At 41.4% G+C, this 27,783-nt stretch overlaps 1 protein-coding gene across 2 annotated transcripts; it reads left to right on the forward strand.

Moving 5' to 3' along the window:
- On the forward strand, positions 1–27,783 carry NPAT (nuclear protein, ataxia-telangiectasia locus). Of its 2 annotated transcripts, none has more exons than XM_014966013.1 (18): positions 1–100; positions 3,317–3,435; positions 5,072–5,132; positions 6,941–7,013; positions 7,506–7,546; positions 8,632–8,862; positions 9,614–9,698; positions 10,855–10,987; positions 11,484–11,575; positions 11,660–11,747; positions 14,752–14,848; positions 15,367–15,498; positions 16,264–17,958; positions 20,234–20,349; positions 20,449–20,557; positions 21,730–21,787; positions 23,636–24,791; positions 26,463–27,783. In XM_014966013.1, exons 1-18 carry the CDS (start codon positions 64–66, stop codon positions 26,538–26,540), a joined length of 4,401 nt encoding a protein of 1,466 aa, XP_014821499.1. In that variant the 5' UTR covers positions 1–63; the 3' UTR covers positions 26,541–27,783. The 2 variants fall into 2 exon arrangements, with proteins under 2 accessions (XP_014821499.1, XP_014821500.1); XM_014966014.1 differs by having other exon boundaries at positions 9,617–9,698.

Below are 27,783 nucleotides of genomic sequence, written 5' to 3' on the forward strand. Positions count from 1 at the left end.
TCTTCCCTCCCTCCCTCCTTCCTTCCCTTCCTCCACTCCTCCTTCCCCCCGCCGCCTCGGGCCATGCTGCTGCCGTCCGACGTGGCCCGGCTGGTGCTGGGTGAGTGAGCGGGGGCCGGGCGGTGGCTGCTCAGCCCCTGAGGCGCGGTGGGCGCTCCCGGGGCGGGGGAGGCGGTGGCGGCCGCGCCAGGGGAGCTCTGCCGGGGATTGTCAGTCGCCGGCATCGCCCCGGGCGCGGCGGGAGAACGAAGCGGCTGCGCCCTTGACCCTCGACCGCCTCGGGCTCGTCCTTCCCCCGGGGCTGGGGTTGTCACCGCCGAGGCGTAGCCCCGGGCCCGGCGGTCTCCGGGCTGTCCCTCTCCCGGCCCCGGCCCGGTGTCTATCGGGAAACGACCGCAGCTCGATCCGGAGGGGCTTGGGGGCCTCGGAGGGCGCAGGGGAGTCCTCCGGGCTGGGCCGCTCCCCAACGGCCTCCGTGAGGCGATGGGGCCCGGGGAGGGCTCTCGGCGGGTTGGGGAGACCGAGGCGGTCTGTGGTGTCCGGCTGCAGGGAGGTGTCTGGGGAGCGGGGTGCGATGAAGTATCCACGAGAGGAGGAACGCAAGGGCCATCCGAAATGCCGGGGCAGGCTGGGTCCGGGCTCCGCCGGGCTTCCATTCCCTCCCCGTTTTGGTCACCCGTGAGGCTGGACCGAGACCCGGCGTCTCCTCTGTGGAAGGTGCGGAGTCTGTGTGTTCAGGTCGTCAGCGACAGGCAGCGAAATTTGAAAAATGGTTTCATGCTTTGGATTATTTAGATGCTGCCAAAGATAAGAACAAAGGGATGGTAATCAAAAATATGACCCACATATTGAAAACCCACACGTAAGCACCTGTTGGCGTGGGCTGTCGGGATTTCCTGGCTGCTTGCGTTGGGAGGTGGGTTTTCAGTTCTCCGCAATTTTTTTGAACCCAAAGCCATTGAGGCTGGGTCTGTTCTTTGGTGTTCCTCCAGCAGAATTTATTTTTTAAATACCACCTGAAATGTTTCTTGGTACCGTCTTGAGAAACGAGGCTAGTAAGAGATGAAACATTTTTATTATTGTGAAGTAATAGAGGATTCTTAGAAACTTGCAAAAGATTTAAAAACATGCAAGAGAGATCTCTCACTGTAAAAAAAAAATCGGTTAAGTTACAAGTTTATCTCGCGTGCCTACCGGACAGAGACTTGCAGACGTAGCAGACAATCTTGGCAACGTCATGTGCACTGAGGATGTTCCATCCTATCTGGTGTCTGTTGTGGCACGGTGCATGCATCATGCCCTGGAAACTTCCAAGCAACCTAAGGTTGTAGAACAGGATAGTCCTTGTAGCTATTTCTGTCTTCTAATAGGGATTCCTCTTCCATGAGGCATCTGAGAATTTGGGCGGACAAATAGGCTTCCTGGCGCAGCTCTTTTTCCATCTTTCTGTTTTTCCCACCCTCTCTCTTTAGCTCAGTCTTGTGCTATGAACGTTGATGGATATTGGTTTAAGAAGCAAAACTAAAATGTTAAGATGAGCTCACGCAAAGAAAAATACGTAAGAAAATGTATCTTTTTCTAATTAGTGTAAGCGTGCACGTGTATCATGAGTTAGGTGTGTGTCTTTACAGGTAGAACAAAATACAGATACAACAAAAATACAGATAGAACAAAATATTGGATTAATCGTAGTTCAGAAGGTACTCCACCTTTTGTGCTTTTAATTTGGTTTTGGTAATGTTAAATATTTTGTACTGATGTGTCATTACGTGATGTGTGCATGAGCAGTTCAGTTACACAAAAGATCTTAATGTAGGTGTTTTTAAACCTTGGAACGTCTTATTTTGCAGGAAGTTGATGTATGTGGTAAATGTGCAATACTGTAGTATTAGGTTCAAGAGAGAAAAATGGCAACTTTTTGCGTCAGCGTCCAGATGAGTTTGATTGCAAGAATAGCCACCCTAGCACAGATCAAAGCTCCACCCAACCTAATACCTGGTTGTTTTCCATCCTGGCGGGCAGTGGATGGTGTAGTGGAAAGGAATAAGACTGGTGTGTCGTTGCATTTCCTAAATTACACTCCTAGCTTCCAGCAATTTGTGGCTTGAGAGTTTTCTAGCAAAATGTATTTCAAAAAAGTAAATAGGGTGGCCCTTTCCACAGATACCACTAATGTTTTCTGATGGATAGGCCAGCTCATGCATCGTGATTAAACTCACAGTGGTTATTCCCAAATGTGTTTACCTTTAAAGTTTGCTTATTTGTTGAAGACCTTAGTAAGGGCTTATGTGTCTGAATCGTCTGGATCATCTGAAAACGATGTTTTTTCCAGCTATACTTGGATCTGCTGAAAGATACCTGTTGTCTTGTAAACTTAAAAGCCACATTTTTCTATAGGCATTCCTGAGCTGAGGTGGGCGATTTTGGGGGTGTGGTATAGGTATGCTAACGTATGTGTATCCTGCGTTGTATAATTAGGCACATATTTTATCTTTTCTTTAAAACATTACTTGTTCTGTTCTGCTACAAGCAAGAAGGAACAGACATTTTCTTTTGTGGTTCTTTGTTCTGGAATCCTTCATTCAGATTGGTCTATTTCTATCTTTTAATGTTTAGAGTATTTGAAGATAAAAGTAAGGCTTAAAAAGTTTGGTTAAGGCAGAACATATTTGCTGAGGAATGGAATTTTGGAAAAGTAAACTTTTTCAGTATACTTTCTGTTAAGTTAACTACTGTTTTGGGGTGTGTACAGAGCACAAGTTGCAGCTAGTACATCTGTTCGAAATGAGAATTACAGTAAGGGGGGAAGACTTTTCTGTTATTAATTTTTGTACAGTGCCAATTTTTGTAAATAACTCTTACACACTGTTGTAACAACTGCACAGGTTTTACCTGTTTTGAAACAGGAGGATGAGTGGAGAGTTATTGTAACATGGCAATGCATTTTATTAACAAACTATTGTAGAATTCCATTTAATGGTCGCACTGGGTTGCTTGAACATTTATTTTCTTGTCTGTACAGTACTCTCTGTACTAAAGTTCAATCACGAATTGTTTATACTGCCTCATTTCTAGTCTTGAATAGTTAGTGAATGCAGTATATTATCAATAATATTTTGTGATCTTTCTGGTTTTAACTATTAAAGAAATATTTTACAGGATATATGCTCTTTCAAAATAACTCCACTTTCCTTGTCTAACACACAAATCTTTTGTTATTTCAACACTGTATGCAGCTGGTTAGGTTAATGCATTAATTCCTATTGAGCATAAGTAATGAATGAAATAGCGAAATTTTCTGTCTGATTTGTTGCAGGATACTTACAACAGGAAAAACTTCTAGCTACCTGCCGTGAATTTATTTTGGAAAGCTCAGATTTGAAAGAATATGCAGAGCACTGTACAGAGGATGGGATTATTCCAGCCTGCTTGCTGGTGAGTTTCTGTTTGCAAAGTAGGGAGTTAAGTTGTCTTGCATCCATGGAAGAGGACATGGAGATTTCTCTGTGTAACAATTATTTCTCAAATGCTGCTTAAAATAGTTAGGTTGATTGTCCTCCTCATTCTTTTTTGTTTGTTTGTTATTGTGTCCTGTGGTATTAACAGTTATTTGGTTTCTAGTATTTTATGTTACTAAGAAAAAATTAAGTGTAAAATATGCAAATCAGTTTCAGCATACTACATTTAGTCTGCTATATAGCTTTGAGGTTGATTTATGGAAGGATGTCGCAAGGCTTTTATTGATTTCAGGGCTGCTCTTGTATTTTATTGGAGATCGCTTTCCTATTCTAGACAAGTCAGCCAGTCATGTTCCATTTCAAGTCCATATTAAATGTTTAGGTAAGGTGCCTCAGCATTATCTAATGCTAACAAATTTTGTTGACAAAAACTGTGTTTCAGTTCAGCTTCCTCTTTAATCAGTATCATCTGCTTTGTCTCTAGTGAAATGTGCAACTTTGGGTGTGCATAAATACAGTGTGTAGCTGTGTATGTAGACTTGTGCGTATGACTACAGGGTCATTAGATACTTTCCATTTTTAACATATATGAATTGGTATTTGTAATCTACTCTGCAAATTGCAGGGTTTGGATATTGCTGTGTATTAACCTTTTAATGTTTACATGTGCATTTTCTTCCTGTTTTCCGTTTCATTCTTCTAATGTATCAGTTAATTATGTCACCTGGGATTTTGTCCACAGTATCCAAAATTTCTGGAAATCTTTTCTGAGGTCCGAGGTCTTGATGCACCTATTCAAAACAGACCATTGGACTGATTTCATTTACGAGTGTTTAGCCATCTGTTCTTTGTGGGTAGGGAATTGAGAACCAAGCCTTAGCCAGTAAAAATTAGAAAAAACAAATGTAAATAACTTCTGAAAGCTTTTAATTATCTTCCTTTTCTCAGTAGAAACATTTTTGCTGTTTTTTGTACAAAAGTGGTGATGTGATAGTGTTTTTTCTTAAACTGTCACTGCAGCCTAAAATACTTGCAATAAAAGGCTGTATTTGTCATACTCTGCAGAGTTCCCACTGGCAAACAAGAGAAGAAGGTACAAGATGATAGCGATAACCTCAAAATCTTAATTCTTTGTTTCACCTAAAATAACAGAACATGTAAATATGACATGAAAGTTAATTCTGTGTGACTTAACAATTTTACTTTAGACGGAAGTTCTCTTCACATTTTAAAGCATCATCCTAAAGCGTGTTGCGTTCCACAATGATACGTACCCCTTCCTCTGTTACAGCTGTTCATCATCTTATTTTTGTGGTTTTATTCCATAATAACAAAGGTGAGGGGAGGACCTGCACCTGTAACTGCTGCACCAGTGTTGTGCAGTGAGATCAAGCGCTTCAGATGTTGTGCTCGTTGTGGCATTCTGTTCCATAGATCGCTCTTTATCTGGTCTGAGACAGCTCAGCACCAGTGGCATAAAGTACAGTTCCTTGTGCTGAGGGTCAGCATGGTGTAGTCCTCTAAAGAACTGCTTAAGTATAATGTGGTACAGCAGATGAAGTATGAGTTATTAGTGAAGATTCTAAGATCGGTATCTTTTGGTTTTTTTCCAGTCCCTGTGTGGAAAAAACTTGACAACTATTCTTAATGAATATGTAGCCATGAAAACAAAAGGTAAGCCTTTAGAATGAGATTTTATTTTGTTTTTCTTATTTATCTGTTGTGAACTCCTTGAGAAAGAGGTAGTATCTCCACCTATGTTTTGACTTAGAGCAATCCCTCCACTGTGCTAGAAGTTGAAGATTTCTGTATTATGCAGAAACAGCCAATTAGATCAGCATCTTGTGAGGAAAATTAATTATCTTAGTTTGAATTTGCCAGCATATTTTCACTTCGAATTTGAGCAGAACTTCTGATGTAATAAAGCATAAAGATGCCATAAAGTGTGTCAAATGTATGAATTTCTGCTTGTAAAATTACACTGTTTGTTGTTTATACTATAAATAGGAGGGAGAGGTGCTGATCTCCTTGCTCTGGTGTCCGGCAACAGCAATGGAATGACTCTGCATCAGGGGAAGTTCAGATTGGATATTAGGAAAAGGTGACTGAGAGTGTGGTTGGTCACTGGAACAGGCTCCCCAGGGACGTGCTCACAGCACTAAGCCTGTGCTGTTCTGTTCAGGGAGAGTCTAGACGATGCTTCTAGTCATATGGTTTAGGTTTAGGCAGTCCTGTGAGGAGCAGGGAGTTGGACTCGATGACCCGTATGTGTCCCTTCCAATTTAAGATATTCTATGATTCTATGAAATAACCTGGAAAAGTCCTATAGTGTGAAACGCTTCTTGTTTTGTTTTCAAAATGAATTAAAATAATTTCAGAATAACTTAATATTTTGTATGAATATTAGAGATAGAGCCTTTGCTAGTTTTAAAAGCAGTTTTTGAGCTTGTGAATGTTGACAAGTCTTACAACTCTTTGATACGTGTTGTCTGATCAGAATTTAGTGGTGCTTGGTTTTAAGACTTGCAATTTAAAACGCATCAGGTTGGAACATTTCTGAATGTTTTTTTTTCCTTTCACACTAGATTTAATAGAAATAGTAACTAAGACACAAACATACTTTATTCAAAATACTTTGTACTCAGCACCATGAACAGCTTTATAAATTGGTCTGCTTACGTCTTTCCATTTATCATAGAATCATAGACTGGTTTGGGTTGGAAGGGACATTAAAGATCATCGAGTTCCAACCCCCTGCCATGGGCAGGGACACCTCCCACTAGAGCAGGTTGCTCAAAGTCCCATCCAGCCTGGCCTTGAACACTTCCAGGAATGGGGCATCCACAGCTTCTCTGGGCAACCTGTTCCGGTGCCTCACCACCTCACAGGAAAGAATTTCTTCCTGATATCTAATCTAAATCTTCCGTCTTTCAATTTAAAACCATTACCCCTCGTCCTATCACTACACTCCCTCCCTTATACCTCAATGTTCTTCTGTGCTTCAAAACTACCAAGTGTTTTTACCTGTTTGGGTGACATCTTAAAATAAGCCGTTGCTTTTAAAGGCCTGTCTGCCAGGTTACAATTTTCGGAAGCACACAAGTGACTTGGGAATATGAGTACTGTTTCCAGAAGTGTGTTAGGTTGGGTTAGGTTAGGTTACCATGTGTTTGCCTAGGAGTCAACACCACAAGCAGATTACATTGAGAATTATAATCATGAATGTCTTTGCCTCAGTTTCATTTCAGCTTCTAAAACTGAGAACTGTATCCATGATGAGTGCATGTTTGTATCAATCAAATTCTTAAATTAGGAGTTAGGGCTCTCTAATTAACAGAATATTAAGAAGGTGACTAGACACCTAAAGTGAGATGATGTCTGAAACATATAATACTTAATAATTACTATTTTGGTTGTGATTTTAATTTTTTCTCAACATATATCTGTTTTAAGCATCTTATTTTTTTTATGGTTTATTTTAGAAACAACAAATGAAGTTCCAGCAATGATGTCATCTCTGTGGAAAAAATTAGACTATACACTTTCTCAGATCAGGTAATTTAGTTTTGAAATCAAAGAAGTAAAATTTCACTGTCTTAAGAGTGAGTCCCTATGTTGATCTACTTCCCTTTATCATTGTGTGAGAATGGTTTTGCTCTCTGTTGCCTCTGAGAGATGGTGAAGAAGAAGGGTATGTGAGAGTTGAGAGTTCAGTAGACATTTCGGGATTTTAAGGCAGGACTAGCAGATAAGGAGGGCATTAGTGTGAGTATGTGGCTTTCCTGTAATAAAACAATGCGCTATGACTCATCTAGAACTCGATACCATTATGGTTACTTGATAAAAAATATAACAGTAAGCTTCATTTGAAAGATCTGTGACCATTGTGTGAATGAATACAAATAACAACCCGTAGATTGAAGCTTTCTGAAGTAATGTGTGGTTGGGACCGGACTGACATTAACCATAGCGTAGATACTGTCGTGCTCTGTAGCTGAGTGTTTCCATTGTGCTCCTTGTATTTATGTGACCTGCTTTATTTTTTAGGAGCATGCAAAATTCCACAGGATTTTCTGCTAATCAGAGGAGTAAGTAACTGAGCCAATACCATGGGATCAATAGGCTTTATGTTCAAATTATTGGTTTTGGGGGGGAATGGTTTATGGGGAAATGCTGCAGCTATCAGTAACACGTCCTTACTCTTAAAATGTTGTCCAATCTCTTCTGCAGTGTTTTGGTTTTTTTTTTTCAGCATGTCTGTTGTCCTCAGTGCAGTCTGTGGGTTACTGTAATGATTAAGAAAGGAAAATAAGAAAAGCTGAGCTGTTTGCAAGGGACTTAAATTCTCTATATAGCATTTTTTTTTCTCTGCTGAAAATTTTTTAGGAGTTTACACAGTTAAAAGGTTTAAAAACTGCTGCTTCAGTCCTGAAGCTGTTGACTTAATTTGTGGTTCATAGAGGAACTGAAAACGTAACCAATCTAATTATGATGCGGTTTCATTTCTATAGAAGGGGAATATAAAAATGTATTACAATCTTGAGACAATTATTTTTTTATGCATACAAACATGTATCTAAGCAAAATATGAAAAGATACTTGTTCTATCTGGAATTGTTTCTTTCATTACAAGAACTGCCAAATGAACTCTCAAAAAATAAGTTATTTTACTTAAAAATAATTTTTTCTCTTTGTAGTACTTCTACCAAGTTCCCTTTGTAAGAAAAGAGAATGTGAAATGTCAGTAGTGATTGTTCTTGGATCTGAGATTCACTGGATCGGGTGGTCTTCTGTTGTTTAAATTTGTCAGATTTAGTCTGATAAATAAATGCAAGTTTACGTTGGTTCAGCTATTTCAGTTAAGGTCATATATATGTGTGGTATATTATGTAATGAAATATCTTTTGGGGGTGAGTTATTCCTGTAAATATTTAAGCAGTGATACAAGCATGGTTATAATAGCTGTGTAAGTTGGCTGTACTTCTTGAATTGTTCTGGGTCAAACCTGTAACACAGAAGACATAGATGGGTGTTCCTTGCTTTTTGAGTTTCATTAATTAGTTGTTGAAGCACAAAAAGTTTCAATGGAGCATCCTTGATTAGGTCTTGGAAAATCAGCAGCCTTTTTAAGTTCCTTTACCATGTATTTTCATCGTATCTTTATTATCTCCAGCACGTACAAGAAGTGGAATTGTGGAAATGAAAAGACAGAGAATGCTTCAGCAATCAGCTCCTGCAAACTCAGGATTGTTGTCAGTAGCCCATCAGTCAGGGCCACAGAATTCCTCTTCTGTTGTAGCTCCTCAAGTTATTCAAAGACCAACAATAAATCAAACCGTGTCACAGACAAGACTGAATACGTTGTTTGTTCACCAGTCACAAACCCAAGAAAACAAGATCAGCGGTAGGTTGCACACTTTTTTTAAACCTTTTTTCTGTGAAAAATCTATGGATATAGATGGTAGTTTTTTAAAACCAAGACTAACCATCTTCCAGCAAAAAAGTTTCAGAAAATTCATGCTTTGTTCCCACAGAATCACAGAATGGTATGGGGTTGGAAGGGACCTCTGGAGATCATCTAGTCCAACCCCCCTGCCAAAGCAGGTCCACCTAGAGCAGGTTGCACAGGAACTTGTCCAGGCAGGTTTTGAACATCTCCAGAGATGGGGACTTCACCACCTCTCTGGGCAGTGTTCAGTGTGATGCCACCCTCAAAGTAAAGAAGTTCCTCCTCATGTTTAGATGGAACTTCTTATGTATGGCTTTGTTCCTCTTGTCCTTCCCCTGGCTCTCCAAACTGGTTCAGGTGATTAAAATACAGAGTGCCCAAAAGATAAATGGGTCTTGCATACTCACTTGCTAAGGTGGGTTCAGAGATCAGAAGTACATTGATTTGTCATTATTCTATGCTGTGTTCTCACCCTCACCCAAAACACTTGTTTTAACAGATAAGGATGATCTACATCAAGTGGATGTTTTTCTCAGGTTATATTTAAAAGGAGCGGTTCTCATTTTCATGATAATACCAAATTATTTTGTATGAATTCCCAGGAATTGATTGGAACATAATAAGTAATGTGTAGATTTGTGTGGTGCTTTAACAGTGTAATTGGAGAAGGCACTGGCATCATGATCTTTGTTTTTCCTTTATAAAGCAGGAGATTTCATACACATTCAAGTTCCGGCACCACAAGAACGAAAGCTTCATTCAAACTTGCTTTCTCCAGGAAGAAGAAAAAGGTAAACATGGGGTTTTCTTTTTTGTTTGTTTGTTTTGTTTTTTTCCCAGATCGTTTAGAGATGATGCAGTATTCCAGCCTTTAGTGTAAATTTTCTTAGATGGTGGAGTGTTTTACATTTACTGAGAGTGGCAACTGTAGAATGTTTCATGAGGAAAGGAAAGTCAAAGAGCTTAACATTGGACTGACAGGAGGCTACTTATGCTTCTTTATTACATATAGCCAGTCTTTGTGTTATTCCAGTATTATACATGGGCAAATATGGAGATTTGGTATTCCTTCAAAAATATCCTTACCAATTATGAAAATTCTCAATATTGATATAAGTGTGCATTTTGTCTGTTTTTAACCTAGAAAAACCATTGGCTTCAGTAAATTTTGTCAGCAAAAATTCCCATATTTGCACTAAAAGTGATATGAAAAACTGGTTTTACACTCATTTTGCATTTTTTATTCTTTGATTCCAATGTCCTTTGGTTTTTAATGAGTTGACTGGTCTATTTGTGTTCCATTTGTTGTCTTTACCCCGACAAAATCCCAGTGGGTGGGATTATCGTTTTTCCAGACCTGTACTCACTCACACCTTTTACAAGTCCTCTGTATTCCTGCATGATTTTTTGGTGTATAAGTGATTTTAATGCCACTCCTGATTGATGGTTTCACGAGTGCCTATACCATGATTTCATATAAAAGCATTAGATTTCCTATTCATCATCTGAATTCTTACACTACCTTACATTAGTTTGCTGCTTTGACAGCAGCTGCTCTTTTTTTTGAGAGCTTTATTTTCAGTGGTGATGCCAAGATCTTTTTCTTGAGTGGCTGTTAATTAGAACCTGTATCACCAGTAAAAGGAGCATATACTGGAGGGGGGAAAAATACTGAACAGTGGCCATGGAATTCAACTTGCCATTATGGTGTTTACCCACAGTCTATATGTTTGTTTGTAACTTCTATGAAGTCAAACAGAATATATGCATATGACATAATGAAACAGATACCGGCTTTTATTGTATTTCCAGTATGTAGTTAATTTTCTGTTGATTAAAATCTTTTGTTTAGTAAGAAGGAAGAGAAGCACTTGATTTACTGACCATTAAGTCTATTGTTTGCTATGTTCTCACAAAATGCATCCTAAATTTGCTGGAATGTTTCAGTGAATCTCAGAAGAGGAAAAGTGTTGCAACATCTGGACCTCTTTCAGCAGCTAAAAGTTCTCAAGACCCTGATGAAGTAACAACAGAGAAAGAAAGTGAGCCACTTGAAGAATTCATAGATGGTAACTTCCCAGTGAGTATATACTTATGGAAGGTATTTACATTTAAGAAACAAATTCAAACTAAGGAGAACTAGTCTTGTTGTTTGTCTTGAGTATTCTAGAAATTAACTTTAGGAGATAAATTTAGTTTTGTATTTGAACTATCTCTTCTATGTACTAAACTAAACTAGAGAGGATGGCACTGCTATGCAAGGGTTTTTTTTTTTTCCCCTTGATTTATTGGCTTTGCTAAGATACCTGTAAGCTGTCAGAATACAGTAATGTTTCAGAGAATGGAAACCAGAAAGCACAATAAGCTTTGCTGTGCTTTAGGAGAGTGGAAGTACAGGAATGCTTTGGGATTATTTTCATTGCTGCATCATGCAGTCACAGATTGGCCATCTCTCTGTTATAAAGAGTGTTACCTGTGTTGAATTATTTTTTTTTACCAGTAAGTTGTAAATTCATGCTCCTTTTCTAGTGATGATAAAAATGGAAACCTGACTGCTTAAAAACTGTGTTTTCCAGCAACTGGTTATTGAAAATGCCAGAGAAAAAATCTTAAGCAACAAATCTCTTCAGGAGAAGCTTGCTGAGAACATCAACAAAATCCTGAGCAGGTAATAAAAGGAACCTCTAAACTTCATACATACTCTTATTTGATTTATTTTTTATTTCTGAACTAATGACTAATGTGTTCCCAGTGATGGCAACGTCGCTCAGGCCCCTAAACAGACAGACAGTGGTCCCACGGAGCAGGAGACTTCAATCGATGAAATCCTTGGACTTCAGGTTGGTGTGGATTGCACTGTTAACATTTTTTGAAGACCAGCCACCTGAGAATGATCAGTTATGGGAACTAAGCTGAACCTCTGTCTGCTGTCTGAGATTGCTCTCCTCTTTCTCGTCTTTCTTTTTATTTCTTGTTTTACAATACAGCTGAGCCTGTCTAAGGGCAAGGTTCTGCCCAGGGGCAGGTCTGCAACTTCCCTTGCACGGGCATTAACTCTAATCTTGTTGTACGGTGGTGGGCAGGTTGGAGGAGCTGAACTGACAGGATACTAGTATTTTGCTGGTGTTAATTTTGAGCCAGTTTAGCACTCTGAATTCATTCCCAATGCCTGTTCAAGGCAGCAGATCATGGGTCAAAAGCCAAGGAAGTAGGACAGCTTCTGGCAGTGGTTATCTGTTAACGTTACCCTCAGACTGAAGCTCTAAGTACTCTGTCCCACAGACACCAGCTGCCTGCTTGGCAGTGGGTTTTTGTTACTAGTAATTGGGTACCAGCTTCTGACTGGGGATCTGATCAATAGTCTTGTGAAAGAAAAAGGAATTTAAAATACCTTGTGGTCTCCAAACATGTTTGCTCTGATTTGATTTTCTGATTTGCTGAGAGATAAACATGGATTTTCTAGTATAGCAAGAGAAATTGTCTTTAGGGCCTAAATATGGATGCTTTTTCTTGAAATGTAATATTTTCTTGCTTTTGCAGGAAATACACATTCTCCTTCTACAAAATAAACTTCTAGTGTTCTCCCTTCATTCTTCTGACCAATCTGATAGCCTTCTATGATGCCATAACCGGTTGGTTGGATGAGGGGAGGGCAGCAGATGTCATCTACCTTGACTTCAGCAAGGCTTTTGACACTGTCTCCCATAACATCCTCATTGGGAAACTGAGGCAGTATGGGCTGGATGAGGGGACAGTGAGGTGGATTGAGAACTGGCTGTGTGACAGGACCCAAAGGGTAATTATTAATGGAGCAGGTTCAAGTTGGAAGCCTGTAACCAGTGGAGTCCCCCAGGGGTCAATACTTGGACCCGTGCTGTTTAATATATTCATCAGTGACCTGGACGAGGGGACAGAGTGTATCCTCAGCAAGTTTGCTGATGATACCAAACTGGGAGGGGTGGCTGACACCCCGGAGGGCTGTGCTGCCATCCAGCGAGACTTGGACAGGCTGGAGGGCTGGGCAAAGAAGAACCTCATGAGGTTCAACAGGGAAAAGTGTAGGGTCCTGCACCTGGGGAAGAAAAATGTCAGGTACCAGTACAGGTTAGGGGTGGACCCGCTAGAGGCAACTACTGAAGAGAAAGATCTAGGGGTCCTGGTGGACAGTAAAATGACAATGAGTAAACAGTGTGCTCTTGCGGCCAGGAAGGCCAATGGTATCTTGGGTTGTATAGGGAAGAGTGTAGCCAGCAGGTCAAGGGAAGTCATTCTGCCCCTCTACTCTGCACTGGTGAGGCCACAACTGGAGTACTGTGTCCAGTTCTGGGCTCCCCAGTTCAAGAGGGACAGGGAACTACTAGAAAGAGTCCAGCGTAGGGCTACAAAGATGATTCAAGGATTGGAGCATCTCCCTTATGAGGAGAGACTGAGAGAGCTGGGACTCTTTAGTCTGGAGAAGAGAAGGCTGAGGGGAGACCTTATCAACGCCTACAAGTATCTCAAGGGAGGGTTGAAGGAGGAGGGAGCCAGACTCTTTTCAGCGGTTCCCACCGAGAGGACGAGGGGCAACGGGCACAAGTTGGAACATAAGAGGTTCCACTCAAATATGAGGAAAAACTTCTTCACGGTGAGGGTGACGGAACCCTGGAACAGGCTGCCCAGGGAGGTTGTGGAGTCCCCTTCTTTGGAGATTTTCAAAACCCGCCTGGATGCAGTCCTGAGTAACATGCTCTAGCTCTGGGCAATCCTGCTTCAGCAGGGGAGTTGGACTAGATGATCTCTATGGTCCCTTCCAACTCTAGAAATTCCGTGAAATTCAGTGAAATTCAGTGAAATTCTACAACCCTCAAGCAGGAATCACAGACTTATAAAGGACTCTTAATAAGGGAATTATAATCTTCATGGAAAGGGCAGGACAGTAGAGGCAGTTGCCCGCTTACGAAGTAGAGGTGTCTGTTTATTATAAGCTATTCTTCTGTCACTTGGTGATTTATTTTTTTTTTAGGTCAATTTTTGTCAAAATGTGGAGCAGAAAAGCTGTATTCTATTTTTGTGAGCAGAAAAAAAATAAAGCAGCTTCTTTGTTTAGTTACAGTAGCTGAAACAAAATAATCGGGTATATCAAATGGGATATCCGCCCTTAACAACCACCATATCAAAAGTTGTAGGGTGCTTAGATAACCTCCAGGAAGTCAGGGGAAATTTTGTCTTTGAGCACTTGAATATGTAGTGAGGGCTCTGCTCATTTTTGTCCTGTGCTGCTACCAAACAAGTCAAGAACCTTAGAGCAGTGTCCTATGTAGCTGTGCCTTCTAACTGCCTTCCACAGAAAAGTAGTTGGAAGTTCTATTATAGACCATGTAATGGGTATATGAAATAAAACTTCCATTTGCTTATCATTGTCTTTTAGATGTATGCAAAATCAAGAAATCAGGATTAATTAGGGGATTTTTTTTTTACCAGTGGTTGGCTAATGCAGGCTCACGGCATCCGTAGCATCTGCATAAGCTTCCAGTGTAGCCTGAGATTTAGTCCTTCTTAAACGATGCTGGTCATTATGTGGAGGATACTTCAATATGCGTGTGCAGGGTGTAATGTCTGCCAAAGATGCCTGGGGTTTGGGGGACTTCATTTGTCAAACTTCAATCATTAGTATTTTTTAATAGATGTTAAATTTGTGGCAGAGATGTTTCCAGCATTAGTCTTTATGTTTCTGTGCTGAGCAGAAGGAATAGAACTAAAAACAACCTGAAAAGAAAACAATTCTTGTCTTTTTTTCCTAGCTTTTTCTTTAAGCTAGGAAAGTAACTGTCTGACAGATCTGTCTTTCTTGTCTTTTCTCAGGGTGAAATTCATATGTCAGAAGAGGCCATACAGGACATTCTAGAACAGACAGAATCCGATCCAGCTTTTCAGGCACTCTTTGACTTGTTTGATTATGGTAGGCTATATTATACTCAATTGTACCATTAGTGTAAAACATCATGAATGATGTGTTCTCCTCAGTATTTCCTGAGGTGATTCAGCAGGCCTCTTTTGCAAGAGAAATGGACTGTGTGGCATCTGTGTCTCTCAATTCAGAATTAGATTTTTACACACATTTATACATGACTATAAAGTACAGCGTTTTCTTGTGGCTGAATGGGTTTGTGCTGGCTCAGTGATTGTTTTATTGCTGTTATTTTAGACTATTCTGGGGTAAAGGATGATAGTTCATACTTGTTTTTCTATGCTGCTGTAAACTTTTTCTATTTGTCTGGTCAAGGATATCCCCACATAAAATATAGGGACATTTTTATGCTCTTTCTGGATTTGTAGTTAATATAGACAAATAGTTCTTTGTGTTTTGATGGCATTTTCTTGAGTTTGAAATCTCCATGCTTCATTTATAATGTAATAATCACACTTGTGTGTAAAATGACATATTTAATCATTCTTCATGTTTTATTGTGAAAATAGGAAAGAACAAGGTAAACAAGAACTTACCTGCTGGTATTTCTGGTCAGAGTGGAGTAGAAAACACGATCCTGGTGGATGAGGATAACCTGGAAACACTTGAAAGTTCTTTAGGAACAGAAGAAACCAGTAGATGTAGGTTGTTTTATTTTCCTTTAAGATCTCTTCCAGTCTGTTCACTTTTCATTATGAAAATATTTTCAGACAATTTATACATTTCACAATATTTCTGTTTTCAATGGTAATGTCCAGTTTGATGTTTACATTGCATAAACATACGAATATACCTCATCTGTTAGAAAGTTTCAGTCTATTAATTTAACAGCAGTCCATCAGTGTACTTACAAGATGTACTTGGTAAACTCCTAAATGAAACCAGAGTATCTGCAAATCTGTTTTCTCATTCAAAACAGAGATACTTTGCAATATTCATTGTGGAACCATATTAATCTTTTATCTCTATTGTGTAATGGTTAATTAACACCCAAAAGGAGTCTTACTCTGGACAAAAGGTATGTTTATTCTGTCTTAACAATAGTCCATCAGTAGGAGAGTTTTAGTGAAAGTCTATCAGAAATAGAGCCAAGAGGTGACGCAATTTCTTATTTATCCTGAGATATTTTTTGTGCTTCTGGAAATCTGATTTAGTGACTTGAGCTGTTTGCATATTATGTGTACACTTATTATTTATGTACAAACTGATTTGCCAGCTTGCCTAATGTCTATAACCATACGTTTAATACACTTTCCACTCAGCTTGAGAGTAAAGATGAGTGGCGTTATTCCCGCTTAGTTTCACGTGAAACAATTTGCCATTGAACTGATAAGTTGCTTCTAAAACGCTGTAAAAGGATCGTCTGTTCTAATAATTGAGGAACTAATTTATTGTCTGTTTGACAGGTGATAATTCTAGAGAGCCACTCTCCTGTAAAGGTTTTCAGCTAGGAGAAGCATCGTGTGCCTTGAAGACCAGCATTAATGATGATGATGTGGCTAAGAAAAACACCGCCAACGAACAGTTGCCTGGAAGTTGTAGGCCGAGCAAGCAGCCTGAGGGCCTGAAAACTGTTACCCCGGAGCACATGGGAGAGCTTGAGATCGCCTTTGACTCTGTGCCTTGTTTGACTGAACCTAACAAGAGACAGAGTTCTGATGGTGAATGTAATGAACACTGCGGAGATCCTTACGATAAAAAGGGGTCGTCTGCATTAGTGTCTGAAAGTGAAAGAGCTATGGAAATTGAAAAAGGCCCGCTAAGTCATGGTGCTCAAAGTAGTCCTAATTTAGAGTATGTTCATTCTGGTAGTCCACAGATCTCTTTGATTTCACTGGCAGAATGTACTACAGCCAGTGAAAACAAAACACATTCTGGAAGTAAATGTCACCTCTCACCAGATACATCACTGTCTGAAAAAACACTTGGTAAAAGCCCTTCTGAGGGGAGCCCTGGGCACAGCGTACTGCTGGGAAAAAACAGTGCATCGATTTCCAGCCCATCGGGGGATGCAGGACAAGAACAGGCTGTAACAAACGATACAGCTGCCTTACCTGGTATTTTACAGGAAAACTCAAGCCACCAGCCTAACCATCAGGGACAGAGTGTGCAGTCAGACTGTGCTGCAAGCTCTGCTGCAAAGGTTTCAGATCTTGACAAAACAGAGTTGCAGCTTGAAGTTGTTGATACTTCGAACAAACCTTATTCAAGTGATCAGCATACACTTGATAAGACTTGTAAGAAAGATGTAAACCTTCCTACAGGACTGTCAAACTCAGAGGGAACACAAGGGGAAATGCAGGAACCTTCATCTTCTACAAAAGTAGATGCTGATAATATATATTTCTCTTCTGGCGGTGATGCGTGTACAGAAATTTCCGTAGTATCCACTGCAAATAATCTTCCTACATCTGAAATATGCCACTCTCCTCTCCCAGAAACTGCATCCTCAACAGATGAGTCGGGTACTGAGGCCAAAAGTATAAGCGGTGTGTCTTCTAGTAGTCAACCAATGGATGTTGATCCTTCTAATATAATGTCCCTCAAGATCATCATCAGCGATGATCCGTTCATTTCATCAGACACTGAGTTAAATAATGCTGTTTCCAGCATCACAGGTGAAAATTTGCCAACTATAATATTGTCTTCTCCAGCCAAATCCCCAACCAAAACTGCAGGCCTGTCCAAATGTCTGACTTCAGAAGACACAGAAAAAAATGTGGATTCAGCTTTAGCAGAGCAGAATCTCCTTATGCTTAGACCAAAGGATCCCGTGGTCACCTCGGTTAACGCTCAGAATGAAGACTCTGCTGGCTTTCCAGTTGCAGGCACGACTAATCTTTCCAAGGAAGGGGGATTTATACAGTTGATGCCAGCAACAAGCACAGCTTTTGGGAATTCAAACAACCTTTATATAGCCACTTGTGTGGCCGATCCAGCTGCCTTGGGCACAGCTGGAACACCCTCAAATGTGGTGGTGTTGCCCGGCAGTTCTATGCCGCTTGCTGCCCAAGCTCCAGCCGTGCAGCAGCTACGGACTCCTCCTCGATCCAGCAATGCATTCACAGCAAACCAGACTGTCTCCCCCAGCTTCCCACAAGGTAATGGTGTTATTAGAAAATGACTGAAAATGTGGTGTTTATATAGCCTTTTTATTCTTTTTTTTCTAAGTGTATTAAAGCTAAACAAGGACAAGTGTAGGGTGCTGCACATGGGGAGGAATAACCCCAAGCACCAGTACAGGTTGGGGGCTGACCTGCTGGAGAGCACCTCTGAGGAGAAAGACCTGGGAGTCCTGGTGGACAAGAGGATGACCATGAGGCAGAAATGTGCCCTTGTGGCCAAGAAGGCCAATGGCATCCTGGGGTGCATGAGGAAGAATGTGACCAGCAGGTCGAGAGAGGTTATCCTCTGCCATCTACTCTGCCCTGGTGAGGCCCCATCTGGAGTCCTGTGTCCAGTTCTGGGCTCCCCAGTTCAAGAAGGACAGGGAACTGCTGGAGAGGGTACAGCAAAGGGCTACAAAGGTGATTAGGGGACTAGAACATCTCTCTTATGAGGAAACACTGAGGGACTTGGGTCTTTTTAGCCTGGAGAAGAAAAGGCTGAGGGGGATCTGATCAACACCGGTAAATACTTAAACGGTGGGTGGCAAGAGGATGGGGCCAGTCTTTTTTCAGTGGTGCCCAGTGACAGGACAAGAAGAAATGGGCACAAACTTGAACTTAAGAAGTTCCTTCTAAACATGAAGAGGAACTTCTTCACTTTGACGGTGGCAGAGCCCTGGAACAGGCTGCCCAGGGAGGTGGTGGAGTCTCTGTCTCTGGAGACATTCAAAACCCACCTGTGCAACCTGCTCAAGGTGGACCTGCTTTGGCAGGGGGGTTGGACTAGATGATCTCCAGAGGTCCCTTCCAACTCCATACCATTCTGTGATTCTGATTTAAAAAAAAACTTTTAAACACTGCTCTGTCTGCCCCTTGAAACTAGCTGTGAGTTATGTATTTTTTTAGTGTATTAGTTGCTACTAAAAATGAAATAAAAACTACAAAGAATTATTGACAAGCCAGCTTTGAAAAAAAAAAATACCCCTATATTTCAGAAGCTTAAATTATATAATTTTAGCAGTGATAAATTTAGAAAAGCATATTTTGGCTAGAAAAAATTTCATTGTTTCAGCTAAATAATGCAGTTTGTTTGGTTTTGTTTTCATGAGATTCTTGTTATAAATAGAATGCTATGTGTTATAGGTACCCGTGTTTAGTTTAGATAACTGGTGGATGTAGATATTCCTTCCAAAATTACTTCCTTGTTTTGTTTTGTTCCAGTTTCCAAAGACCTAGTCTGCACTAGAAGTACATTTGGACAAATATAGAAATGTAACGTTATTTCTTTCCGTAATATAAAATCTCTCCTGGTGCAGGCATTTTTATTACTACAACGATAAAAATTTTAAGTGCTTTTTAAAATGCTAAACCTGGTTATAATCAACACATACAGATTTCTTTCCAAAGCTCAAAACTTGTTGCAGTTACCCTTGAATTTCCGTGTGCAGTCATTCCATTGTGGTCAGAGGCCAGTGCAACGGTACGTGCAGGATCTCGGAGCACTGGCCCTCTCTGTCATGTCATTTCTTTATGTAACTATTGTCTTCAGGCTTTTTACACAGGGAGAGAAATAGAAATTTGTCCATTCTTCCACATTTGATGTTTTTCCTGGTGGTGCTCATGTAACCAAAGACATGTGTGGAATCAGTTCTTCTTTCACTTTTTGAATTTTTCATTCACTGCTCAATTAATGTGCTATAATAGTTTCCTTATTTTATAAATCCCATATAGAACAACTATTTTAACTACCATTTCAATAGTTAAGTAGGAAACTTCAGCAACTAGCCTTTCCCAGCTTCTGTGTGCCCATAAAGGGAAAGTATTATGGGTGCACTGGAAGGAAAAAAAAATTCCTTTTGAGCATGCTAATTGTAGGGAATAGGTTGCAAATAATAGTTTATTTTTTCTAAGCAGCAGAATGAACTATTTAATGTTACTCTTTCTTTTTTTTATAAATTATTATTTTTATAAATTAAAGTTCAAGCCTTAATGTAGGAATGTCATACTTCAAGTTTTTAACCGTTTCTTAAAAAAAAAAAACCCAGAGTTTAACTAAAGAATCCAATTTGAACTAAAAATAACAATTACTACCCAGTTTTCTAGCAGTGACGTGTAGTAAGGACCAGTAAGTTTTTCACAAAAGCTAGAGCTTTTATTGCCACAGGTTTGACCATGCATAATTTTAAGAAATCCTTTTGTGACGCTTTTATTTTCACTGAAGTTTTTTAGTTTCTGTACAATTTTAACACCTGATATTTTTTTTTTTTAGGTTCTGCCATTATAATTGCCTCTCCGGTGCAGCCTGTCCTGCAAGGAATGGTGGGAATGATACCTCTCTCAGTAGTAGGACAAAATGGAAATACGTTCTCGGCACCTGCCCGCCAGGTAGCACATCACAAATAAATCCTTGTCCTTCCAGAATTAAAGCCAAAGTGATAAGGAGTCTTTTGGTAAATTGTAATGGAACACGGTGATTCTTTCCAGGTTCTACACATGCCTGTGGCTAATCCAGTGTGCAACAGAAGTGTCCCAAAACTTCCCATCCCTCCCAAATCACAAAAGATTCCTGGAGCAAGAAACAAAGCTAATGCAGGTATTTGTGGTTTTGAGACGGTCAGAACAAAAGTGGGGGTTTTACAGTCATGTCAGTTCTGAGTAATAAAGTTCTGTACATACCAGTGCCCTCTGCCAGGTAACTACTGGGATGGCTTTGAGAGAGGCTTGTAACCTGTAATTAGTAACTGTATTTGCTCAATTTACAAACTAGAGTCCTAGCATATTAAATAATTCCAGATTTCAGAATTAAGCTTATTTTGGAAATGTAATGTTGCAAGGCTCTAATGCAGTTTAAAAAAAATGCACTTTTCTTTATATTTCTGGTTATTTTTCATCTCACTGTACTCCTGCCATCAAAATGAAGCCACTTGGAAATACAAATGTTATTCAAATAGTCAGCAATTCTAAACATTTATTAAGGAAAATATTTAATAAAAGTGTCTCATATTTATACAAAAAATGCACTCTCTGTTTTGTCGTTCCTATTTCAGGTGTACACTTCTGTATATTAATTTCATTGAGAATTAGCTTCTTTAAATAGTAAATGGAAACAAGATTGGAGTTACATTCATTTCTCAGTGTTGGAAGGGAGTAAAGAAAAATAATTGAAAATAGAAAATGAATTGAGTTATAAAGGACAACTTGTGCAGAAATTTATCTACCTTTTTTTAAAAAAAGAGTAGGCTTACACATAAAAATTAGAATAAGATTGCAAATGAAGAAAAGGGGTAGGAGGGTGTAGTTAGTCTGCATTCTGGTTTGCTGGTGCGTAACAGTTCACTGTGGTTATTTCCCTTCTCCTGGGAAGTCCCTGCTGGGCATTTGCGAGTCCAGCTCAGTTGACTTTGTCTTGCACGGACTCTATTATCTAAGTGTAGACAGCAAGGGAGCTGCTGCTTTATACTTAGTTGGTGACCTTTGCCAATTTATTAAGCTGTAAATTTGATAATTATGAAGAAGTTGCAGAGTTTTGTTGCTGGGTTTTTCTTTACTGATTCTGTGTCAGGTGAAATGTCACAGAATCATAGAATTGTTTAAGTTGAAAGAGATCCTCAAGATCACGGAGTCCAACCATTAACCTTCCACTGCCAAGTCCATCACTAAACTCTGTCCCTGAGCCCCACGTCTGCAGATGTCATTGTACTAACTGTGAGATGATTTACTCGGAATACTGTAGTTTATTATAACATTCTTCATCTGTTGTTGCAGGAAAACTGGTCCCAAGTGTAGCTGAGCCTTTGAACCACACAAACTCTCGAACACAAAGGTGAGTACTGCCAGGTTTTCAAACTTGCTTTCTTTTTCCTGCCATGAATTTCTTCATACTGTACTGACTGGGAGGAGGACAGACAGCCTTTTGAACACTGCTGTGAGCAGTACCCTTTCTTTTTTTCCCCTCCAGTCTATCTCCTAGGAGTATTGATGCAGATGTGTGTTCATACTGGTGCTGGGACATGTTAATGACAAGCCTGTGCTAGAACTCTCCCGTTAGTGTTCCTCTCTTAATGTTGTGTGGCTTTATGTTTATTTTTGCCTGTCTCAGTCATCAAGTAAAAATTGTTCAAGCAGAGTCCAAGCTTGCAGAAATTACCCATTACATTTATGAAAAGGTTTTTTATATATATATATTGATGAATAGAATTTAATTGCTAATCAGAACAGGTACTAGTCTTCTGTTGGACAAGTGAGAGAGAAGAAAGTAGACTTCAGTAGTTACTCTTTATCGGGAAACAAAAGGATGTTGGTATGAGCAAAAGAGTGTAGAAAAAGATCAGTGCAGTTTAAATATTAGAGGTGAAACTTTTTTATTGAAAAAATAAAGCATAGTTTTAAAAAAATCTACCTATTTATAACTCAGTTAAAATGCTGAAAAAGTGGAGGAAAATGGGAACAATAAAGCTTACTTACCTAAAAAACAAAAACAAAAAAACAACGCACCAACATATACCCAGGTATATCGTATGCATACAAAAATTAGTGATTTTTTAAAAACCGCAGAACTATGATTTGGGATAATATAATTTTGATAATCCTCTGTTAATTTTAATTGATCTCCAGATGTATGTTTTGCATAGAAAAGAGAGCAAAAATGTTCCCTGTAAAGGGATGTCATTTCTCATTTCTACTCCTGCTGTCTCTCTCATCTCACACTGGTACCTCCCATACCTTCTCTGCCATCCCAACGGTACCAAAGTTAATTTGACTTTTCCCTCTCTAAACTCTAAAGGTGTATCTGCACAGGGAGGGGTTGAGTAGCACAGAGGAATATGCAGAAGCCTCTCTTGGAAATGCGGCGTAAGGCAGGAAGAGGCGCAGACACAGCAGTGCTAGGAGCTGATGGAGCAGAAGCATTTTTTTGACACCGCTACAGTGCAGTGGTGGCTTTTTCACACTGGTGGGGCTGGTTGTCAGGTGGAGACCAAGCCTGGGGCAGTCTGTATGTTCTTGTCAAGATGCCCACCAATAGCTGTTTGTCCTGCTCTGTGTCACGCCACCAGCAGCGCGTGCAGAGGGGAGAGCAGAGGGCACATGTGTGATGATACTGCCCAGGATGTTCTGGCAGCCTCCCAGCAGTTCCAGCTCCGTGGGCTGCCAGAGCCACAACCAGATCCCAGGATGGACTGTCTTCTCATGAGTGTGCTCAGTTTCTTTCTGAACTCAAGTAAAATACCAGCATCCACAAATATCCCAGGGTAAAAAATTCCCAGGATTAATTACGTGCAGTGTCCAAACCTCCTTGTTTTGTTCTGAACATGAGGCTGGCTTTACTTGATGCCTCTAGTTCCTCCGCTGAGCAGAGTTTCCTTTTTGTTGACTTTTTTGCCAGATTTCTGTTTTATTTCCCCACAGTCACCTCTCTCTTTCCAGGCTGAGGAGCCCCAGTCTACCCGATTGTTCTTTGTACAGACTCTGTTTCATACCTTTTCATCATCCTTTTTGGCCTCCTCTGAGCTTCTGCAGTTGTCAGCCCTTAATCTTGGTCTTGGCGTGTTGGTAAAATGGAGAGAGCTTTAAAAGAGGTGTTTTGAGGGGCAGGTGGGGACTTCAGCCAGCTGAAATGAACTTGCCTAGTAGGACTGAGTGTGGTGCTGAAGTGTTTTCATCTCATTTTCAGGACTGGAAATTCAGACAAGCTTGTCACTGCAGAGCTAGGGAGGAACGTGGAGGAGAACCTACCTATTGCACCAGTAGAGAGCACGGGCTCAAATTCAAGACCAAGTGAAAGTCACAGGAGAGTGCTTTGCTTTGATAACGTCCTGCCCGCGCCGGGAGGAAACGCCCAAACTCAGGCTACTAAGAGTTTATCCCAGAAAGAAAGAAATGAAAATACTCTATTTGCTGTTGACACCGCGTCATCCTCTGCTAAGGCGCAGGGAGTGAAGAGAGAGAAGGATAAAACGTTGCCCAGAATCCTGTGTAAGGCGGAGGTTGGCGGCAGCAGAGGCACATCCGCAAAGGAGCCGCAGCCCGAGCGGAAGGCGGGAGCGGCGGGGCCTCCCTCGGATCCCTTCCACAAGGCCACAGCAAATAAGGAAAACGAGCTGCGGAGGGATGCTGATGAGAAACAGAAGAACCAGGACACGGCCAAGCTCTCCAACGGCCAGCAGAGCGTTAGCTCATGGAACGAGAAGGCGGTCGCGTCGGTGCAGGAGCTGAACAAGAAGCAGGGCTCGCTCTCCAACGGGAACAGCAAAGCTTCAGCGGCTGGTTCTTTGTCTTCCAAGGAGCCAAAGCGAGAACCGGCCAAAGCTCCCGGCCAAGGCCTCTGCCTGTCGAGCCCCTTCACCAAGCAGTGTGTGGAGATGCTGCAGGACATCCAGTGGCACAGCCCCACTGGTAAAACGGTGGAGAATGGGGAGCTGCCTGTGCCCCGCACGCCGTCGGGGGTGGGGGACAGGCACACGGACGATACCGCAGACAGCGTGCGGACACCCACCTGCCGGCGCTTCACCGAGGACAGCGCGACCCCCCGCACCATGGTCCCCCCTGCCACGCCCGACCTGCCGGCCTGCAGCCCCGCCAGCGAGACGGGCAGCGAGAACAGCGTCAGCATGGCCGCACACACCCTCATGATCCTCTCCCGCGCCGCCATCGCCAGGACCAGCACCGCCACCCCCCTCAAGGACAACACCCAGCAGTTCCGCGCTCTGAGGAGCACCGTCAAGAAAAGGAAACTGGAGGACTTGAGCGAGGGTGAGAGAAACTCGCGTTCTGCAAATAGAAAAGACCTTCAGAACTCCCCAACACCATCAAAAAAGAAGAAAATAAAGGCAAGTACAGGCATTTACTTCTTAATTTAAAATTTGACGTATATATTAGACATCTATATGTATATATTACAGAATCGCAGAATGATGTGGGGTTGGAAGGGACCTCCAGAGATCATCTAGTCCAACCCCCTGCCAGAGCAGGTCCACCTAGAGCATGTTGCACAGGAACTTGTCCAGGCGGGTTTTGAATGTCTCCAGAGAAGGAGACTCCACCACCTCTCTGGGCAGCCTGTTCCAGTGCTCTGCCCTGCTCGAAGTGATGAAGTTCCTCCTCATGTTTAGAGGACATACAAGTTTGTGCCCACTTCCTCTTCTCCAGAATATATACATTATGTATATATATTCTATATATATAGTATAATATATATTATTTGTAATGGGGTGGTTCAGAGGTGCTCATCCAAATTCCTGACACCCTATTTATATTTGTCAGTTTTACTCTGTCTCTTCATCCCACTCCAAAATAACAGTTTCATTAAGATTAGTACAGTCTTCAGACAGACTTCAGAAAATCAAGTTACTTCTCTTGACACGTGAGTTTCTAAATTCTAACTTCAGTCTGTTTCTAGATCAAATGTGAGAATTAGGCCAAACTCAAACTAGACCTCACTAGAATTCAAGCGATTCTTGCATCCTCGTTTCCCACCAGGACCAGGAATCCACATTTTGTGTGATTCTCCATAGTCTACAGCACCATGCTTTTGACTTGGGGACTTAATGGCAAGTAGTGAAGGTGTGAGACATGGAAAGGTGACATATGTAAATGACCAAAAAGGAGACAGAGCAGGTCTCTGTAACTCACCACCCTTAGTTATGCCACACTCCTCAAATACAGGACCTGAGCAACGCTCTGTTACACGTCCTGCGTCTGTCCGAGGTCTGGGCAGGCTCTGCTGAGGCTGGGAGCTCAGACACTCCTGTCCCAGCTCCACCCCACTGGTACCCCAGGGGTACACGTAGCACCCTGGTGTCTGCTCTCCGGGTGAGCTCTGTGCCCTTAGGTCTCCAAAGCAGATGGAAAGATGAGGAGGAAGGGAATTCTTACAGTCTCTTCCGTGTCATAGAATCATCTAGGTTGGAAGGGACCTTTAAGATCATCTAGTCCAACCATCAACCTAACTCTGACAAAAAAAACATCGCTAAACCATGTCCCCCAGCCCCACATCAACCCGTCTTTTGAACACCTCCAGGGATGGTGCCTCAACCACTTCCCTGGGCAGCCCATTCCAATGCTGGATAACCCTTTCCCTTGTGACATTTTTCTTAATATCCAACCTAAACCTCCCCTGGCACAACTTGAGGCCATTTCCTCTTGTCCTATCGCCTGGACTTGGGTAGTACCCTCCTTTCAGGTAGTTGTAGAGAGTGATAAGGTCTCCCCTCAGCCTCCTTTTCTCTGGGCTGAACAACCCCAGCTCCCTCAGCCTCTCCTCGTAAGACTTGTGCTCCAGACCCCTCACCAGCTTCGTTGTCCTTCTCTGGACCCACTCCAGCCCCTCAATGTCTTTTTTGGGGTAAGGGGCCCAAAACTGGACACAGTACTTGAGGTGAGGCCTCACCAGTGCCCAGTACAGGGGGATGACCACCTTCCCAGTCCTACTCACCACCCTGTTCCTGAGGCATCCCCAGGTTCTTCATATTTAACACAACCATTCTTTTCCTCTCCTACAGAAAAAGAAGCTGCCGAATTCTTTCCCAGCGGGGATGGACGTGGACAAGTTCTTGCTGTCTCTGCATTACGACGAATGAACAAGAAGTTGAACTGGGACAGTCTAAAGCTAAAAGGGTGGCTTTGTGCTGAGGTTGTGCATGGGAAGAGACCTTAATTGTAAAGAGTGAGTTGCACTTTGAGTGCACTGAAGTTTCACTTTATAGCAAAATCATGCTGTTTGGGAAGCAGGTTGCGAAGTGTAAATATCATTGAGTTGGTATATGTTTATTTTTGAAAAAGCACTTGCGTAATTATAGAGCCATTTAATTTGCAGAAATTGTAAATTTGTATAAATGTAATGTAAGAAAAGTTGTATGTTTCCCGTTCTACCACGTTGTCTGTGTTCTGCTGCATTCTCTACTTCCCCCCGACCCGTGTTTGTGCGAAGGCTGTGTGTGTGCAGGCAGGGTTTGCAGGTCACTGCTCTGGGACACGGGCGGCCAACCCGGCCGCTTCCCCTTCTCTTGTTGAATCCCAAAGGGCCTCGCTCTCCAGCCATACCCGGCTTGTACTAACACCCTCTGTATCATAACTGTCAAACCCACCCTGTCAGGCTTGCAATGAGCTGACAGAAATACCAGTAACCAATTGTATAAAAGTATTTCTCATCTAAGGAAGCTTTTCCCAGCCAGTCATTCGGATAAGAACGTTAATTTGGATCGGCCTCATCTCTTTACAATATTTTTTCTGCGTAAGATTCATTTGGATGCAGCAGCTGTTTTCAAACCATGTACTTTCTTGTGGGTTCACCCCCATATTCACACCCTGGTACGAACACTTCAGCAAGAGCCAGATGAGAATTTCAGTGTGTTCTATTGCAAAAGTCAATTCTTTGAACTGCCATTTGTACTGGTGAGAAAGCGTTTGTTCATATCTCTTCTGCTTTTAGCCAGACATGGAAAAAAATGGATCTGGTCTTTCTGTTGAATGTAGAATTTGTCATAGCTATTATACAAACTCTTCAAAATGGGCACAGGAGCAGCTCAGCCTCCATTTTAGTACTAATTAGCATGGGTGAAAATGACCACACTAAGCCTTGCTCCAGTACTGCAGAATTTTCTCTACTGGTATTTCCTCCTTTGTTCTCAAATTGTTGAGGTCTTAAAAAAATGCAAGTTTTCTTGTGAGAGATCTGTACAGCAACAGGGCAATGTTTCACATAGTATACAAGGATTCCTAAGGAACCAATATTATGCAGTAGATGTTTATATTAAACCCATCCAATAATGAAATACTGCATACCATTTACAGCTTGAATAAATATTTTTGTTTTAATAAGAA

The sequence above is a fragment of the Calidris pugnax genome, unplaced genomic scaffold, assembly GCF_001431845.1.
Source record: "Calidris pugnax isolate Ruff unplaced genomic scaffold, ASM143184v1 scaffold20, whole genome shotgun sequence".
Classification (NCBI taxonomy): domain Eukaryota; kingdom Metazoa; phylum Chordata; class Aves; order Charadriiformes; family Scolopacidae; genus Calidris; species Calidris pugnax.

What these genes read in the sequence shown, in the direction of transcription:
- NPAT (XM_014966013.1), top strand. Translation starts at nt 64, where the DNA reads ATGCTGCTGCCGTCCGACGTGGCCCGGCTGGTGCTGG. An exon ending in TCTCCAGGAAGAAGAAAAAG is followed by an intron (nt 9,699 to 10,854) that starts GTAAACATGGGG and finishes GGAATGTTTCAG; the next exon opens with TGAATCTCAGAAGAGGAAAA. An exon ending in ACAAACTCTCGAACACAAAG is followed by an intron (nt 21,788 to 23,635) that starts GTGAGTACTGCC and finishes TCTCATTTTCAG; the next exon opens with GACTGGAAATTCAGACAAGC.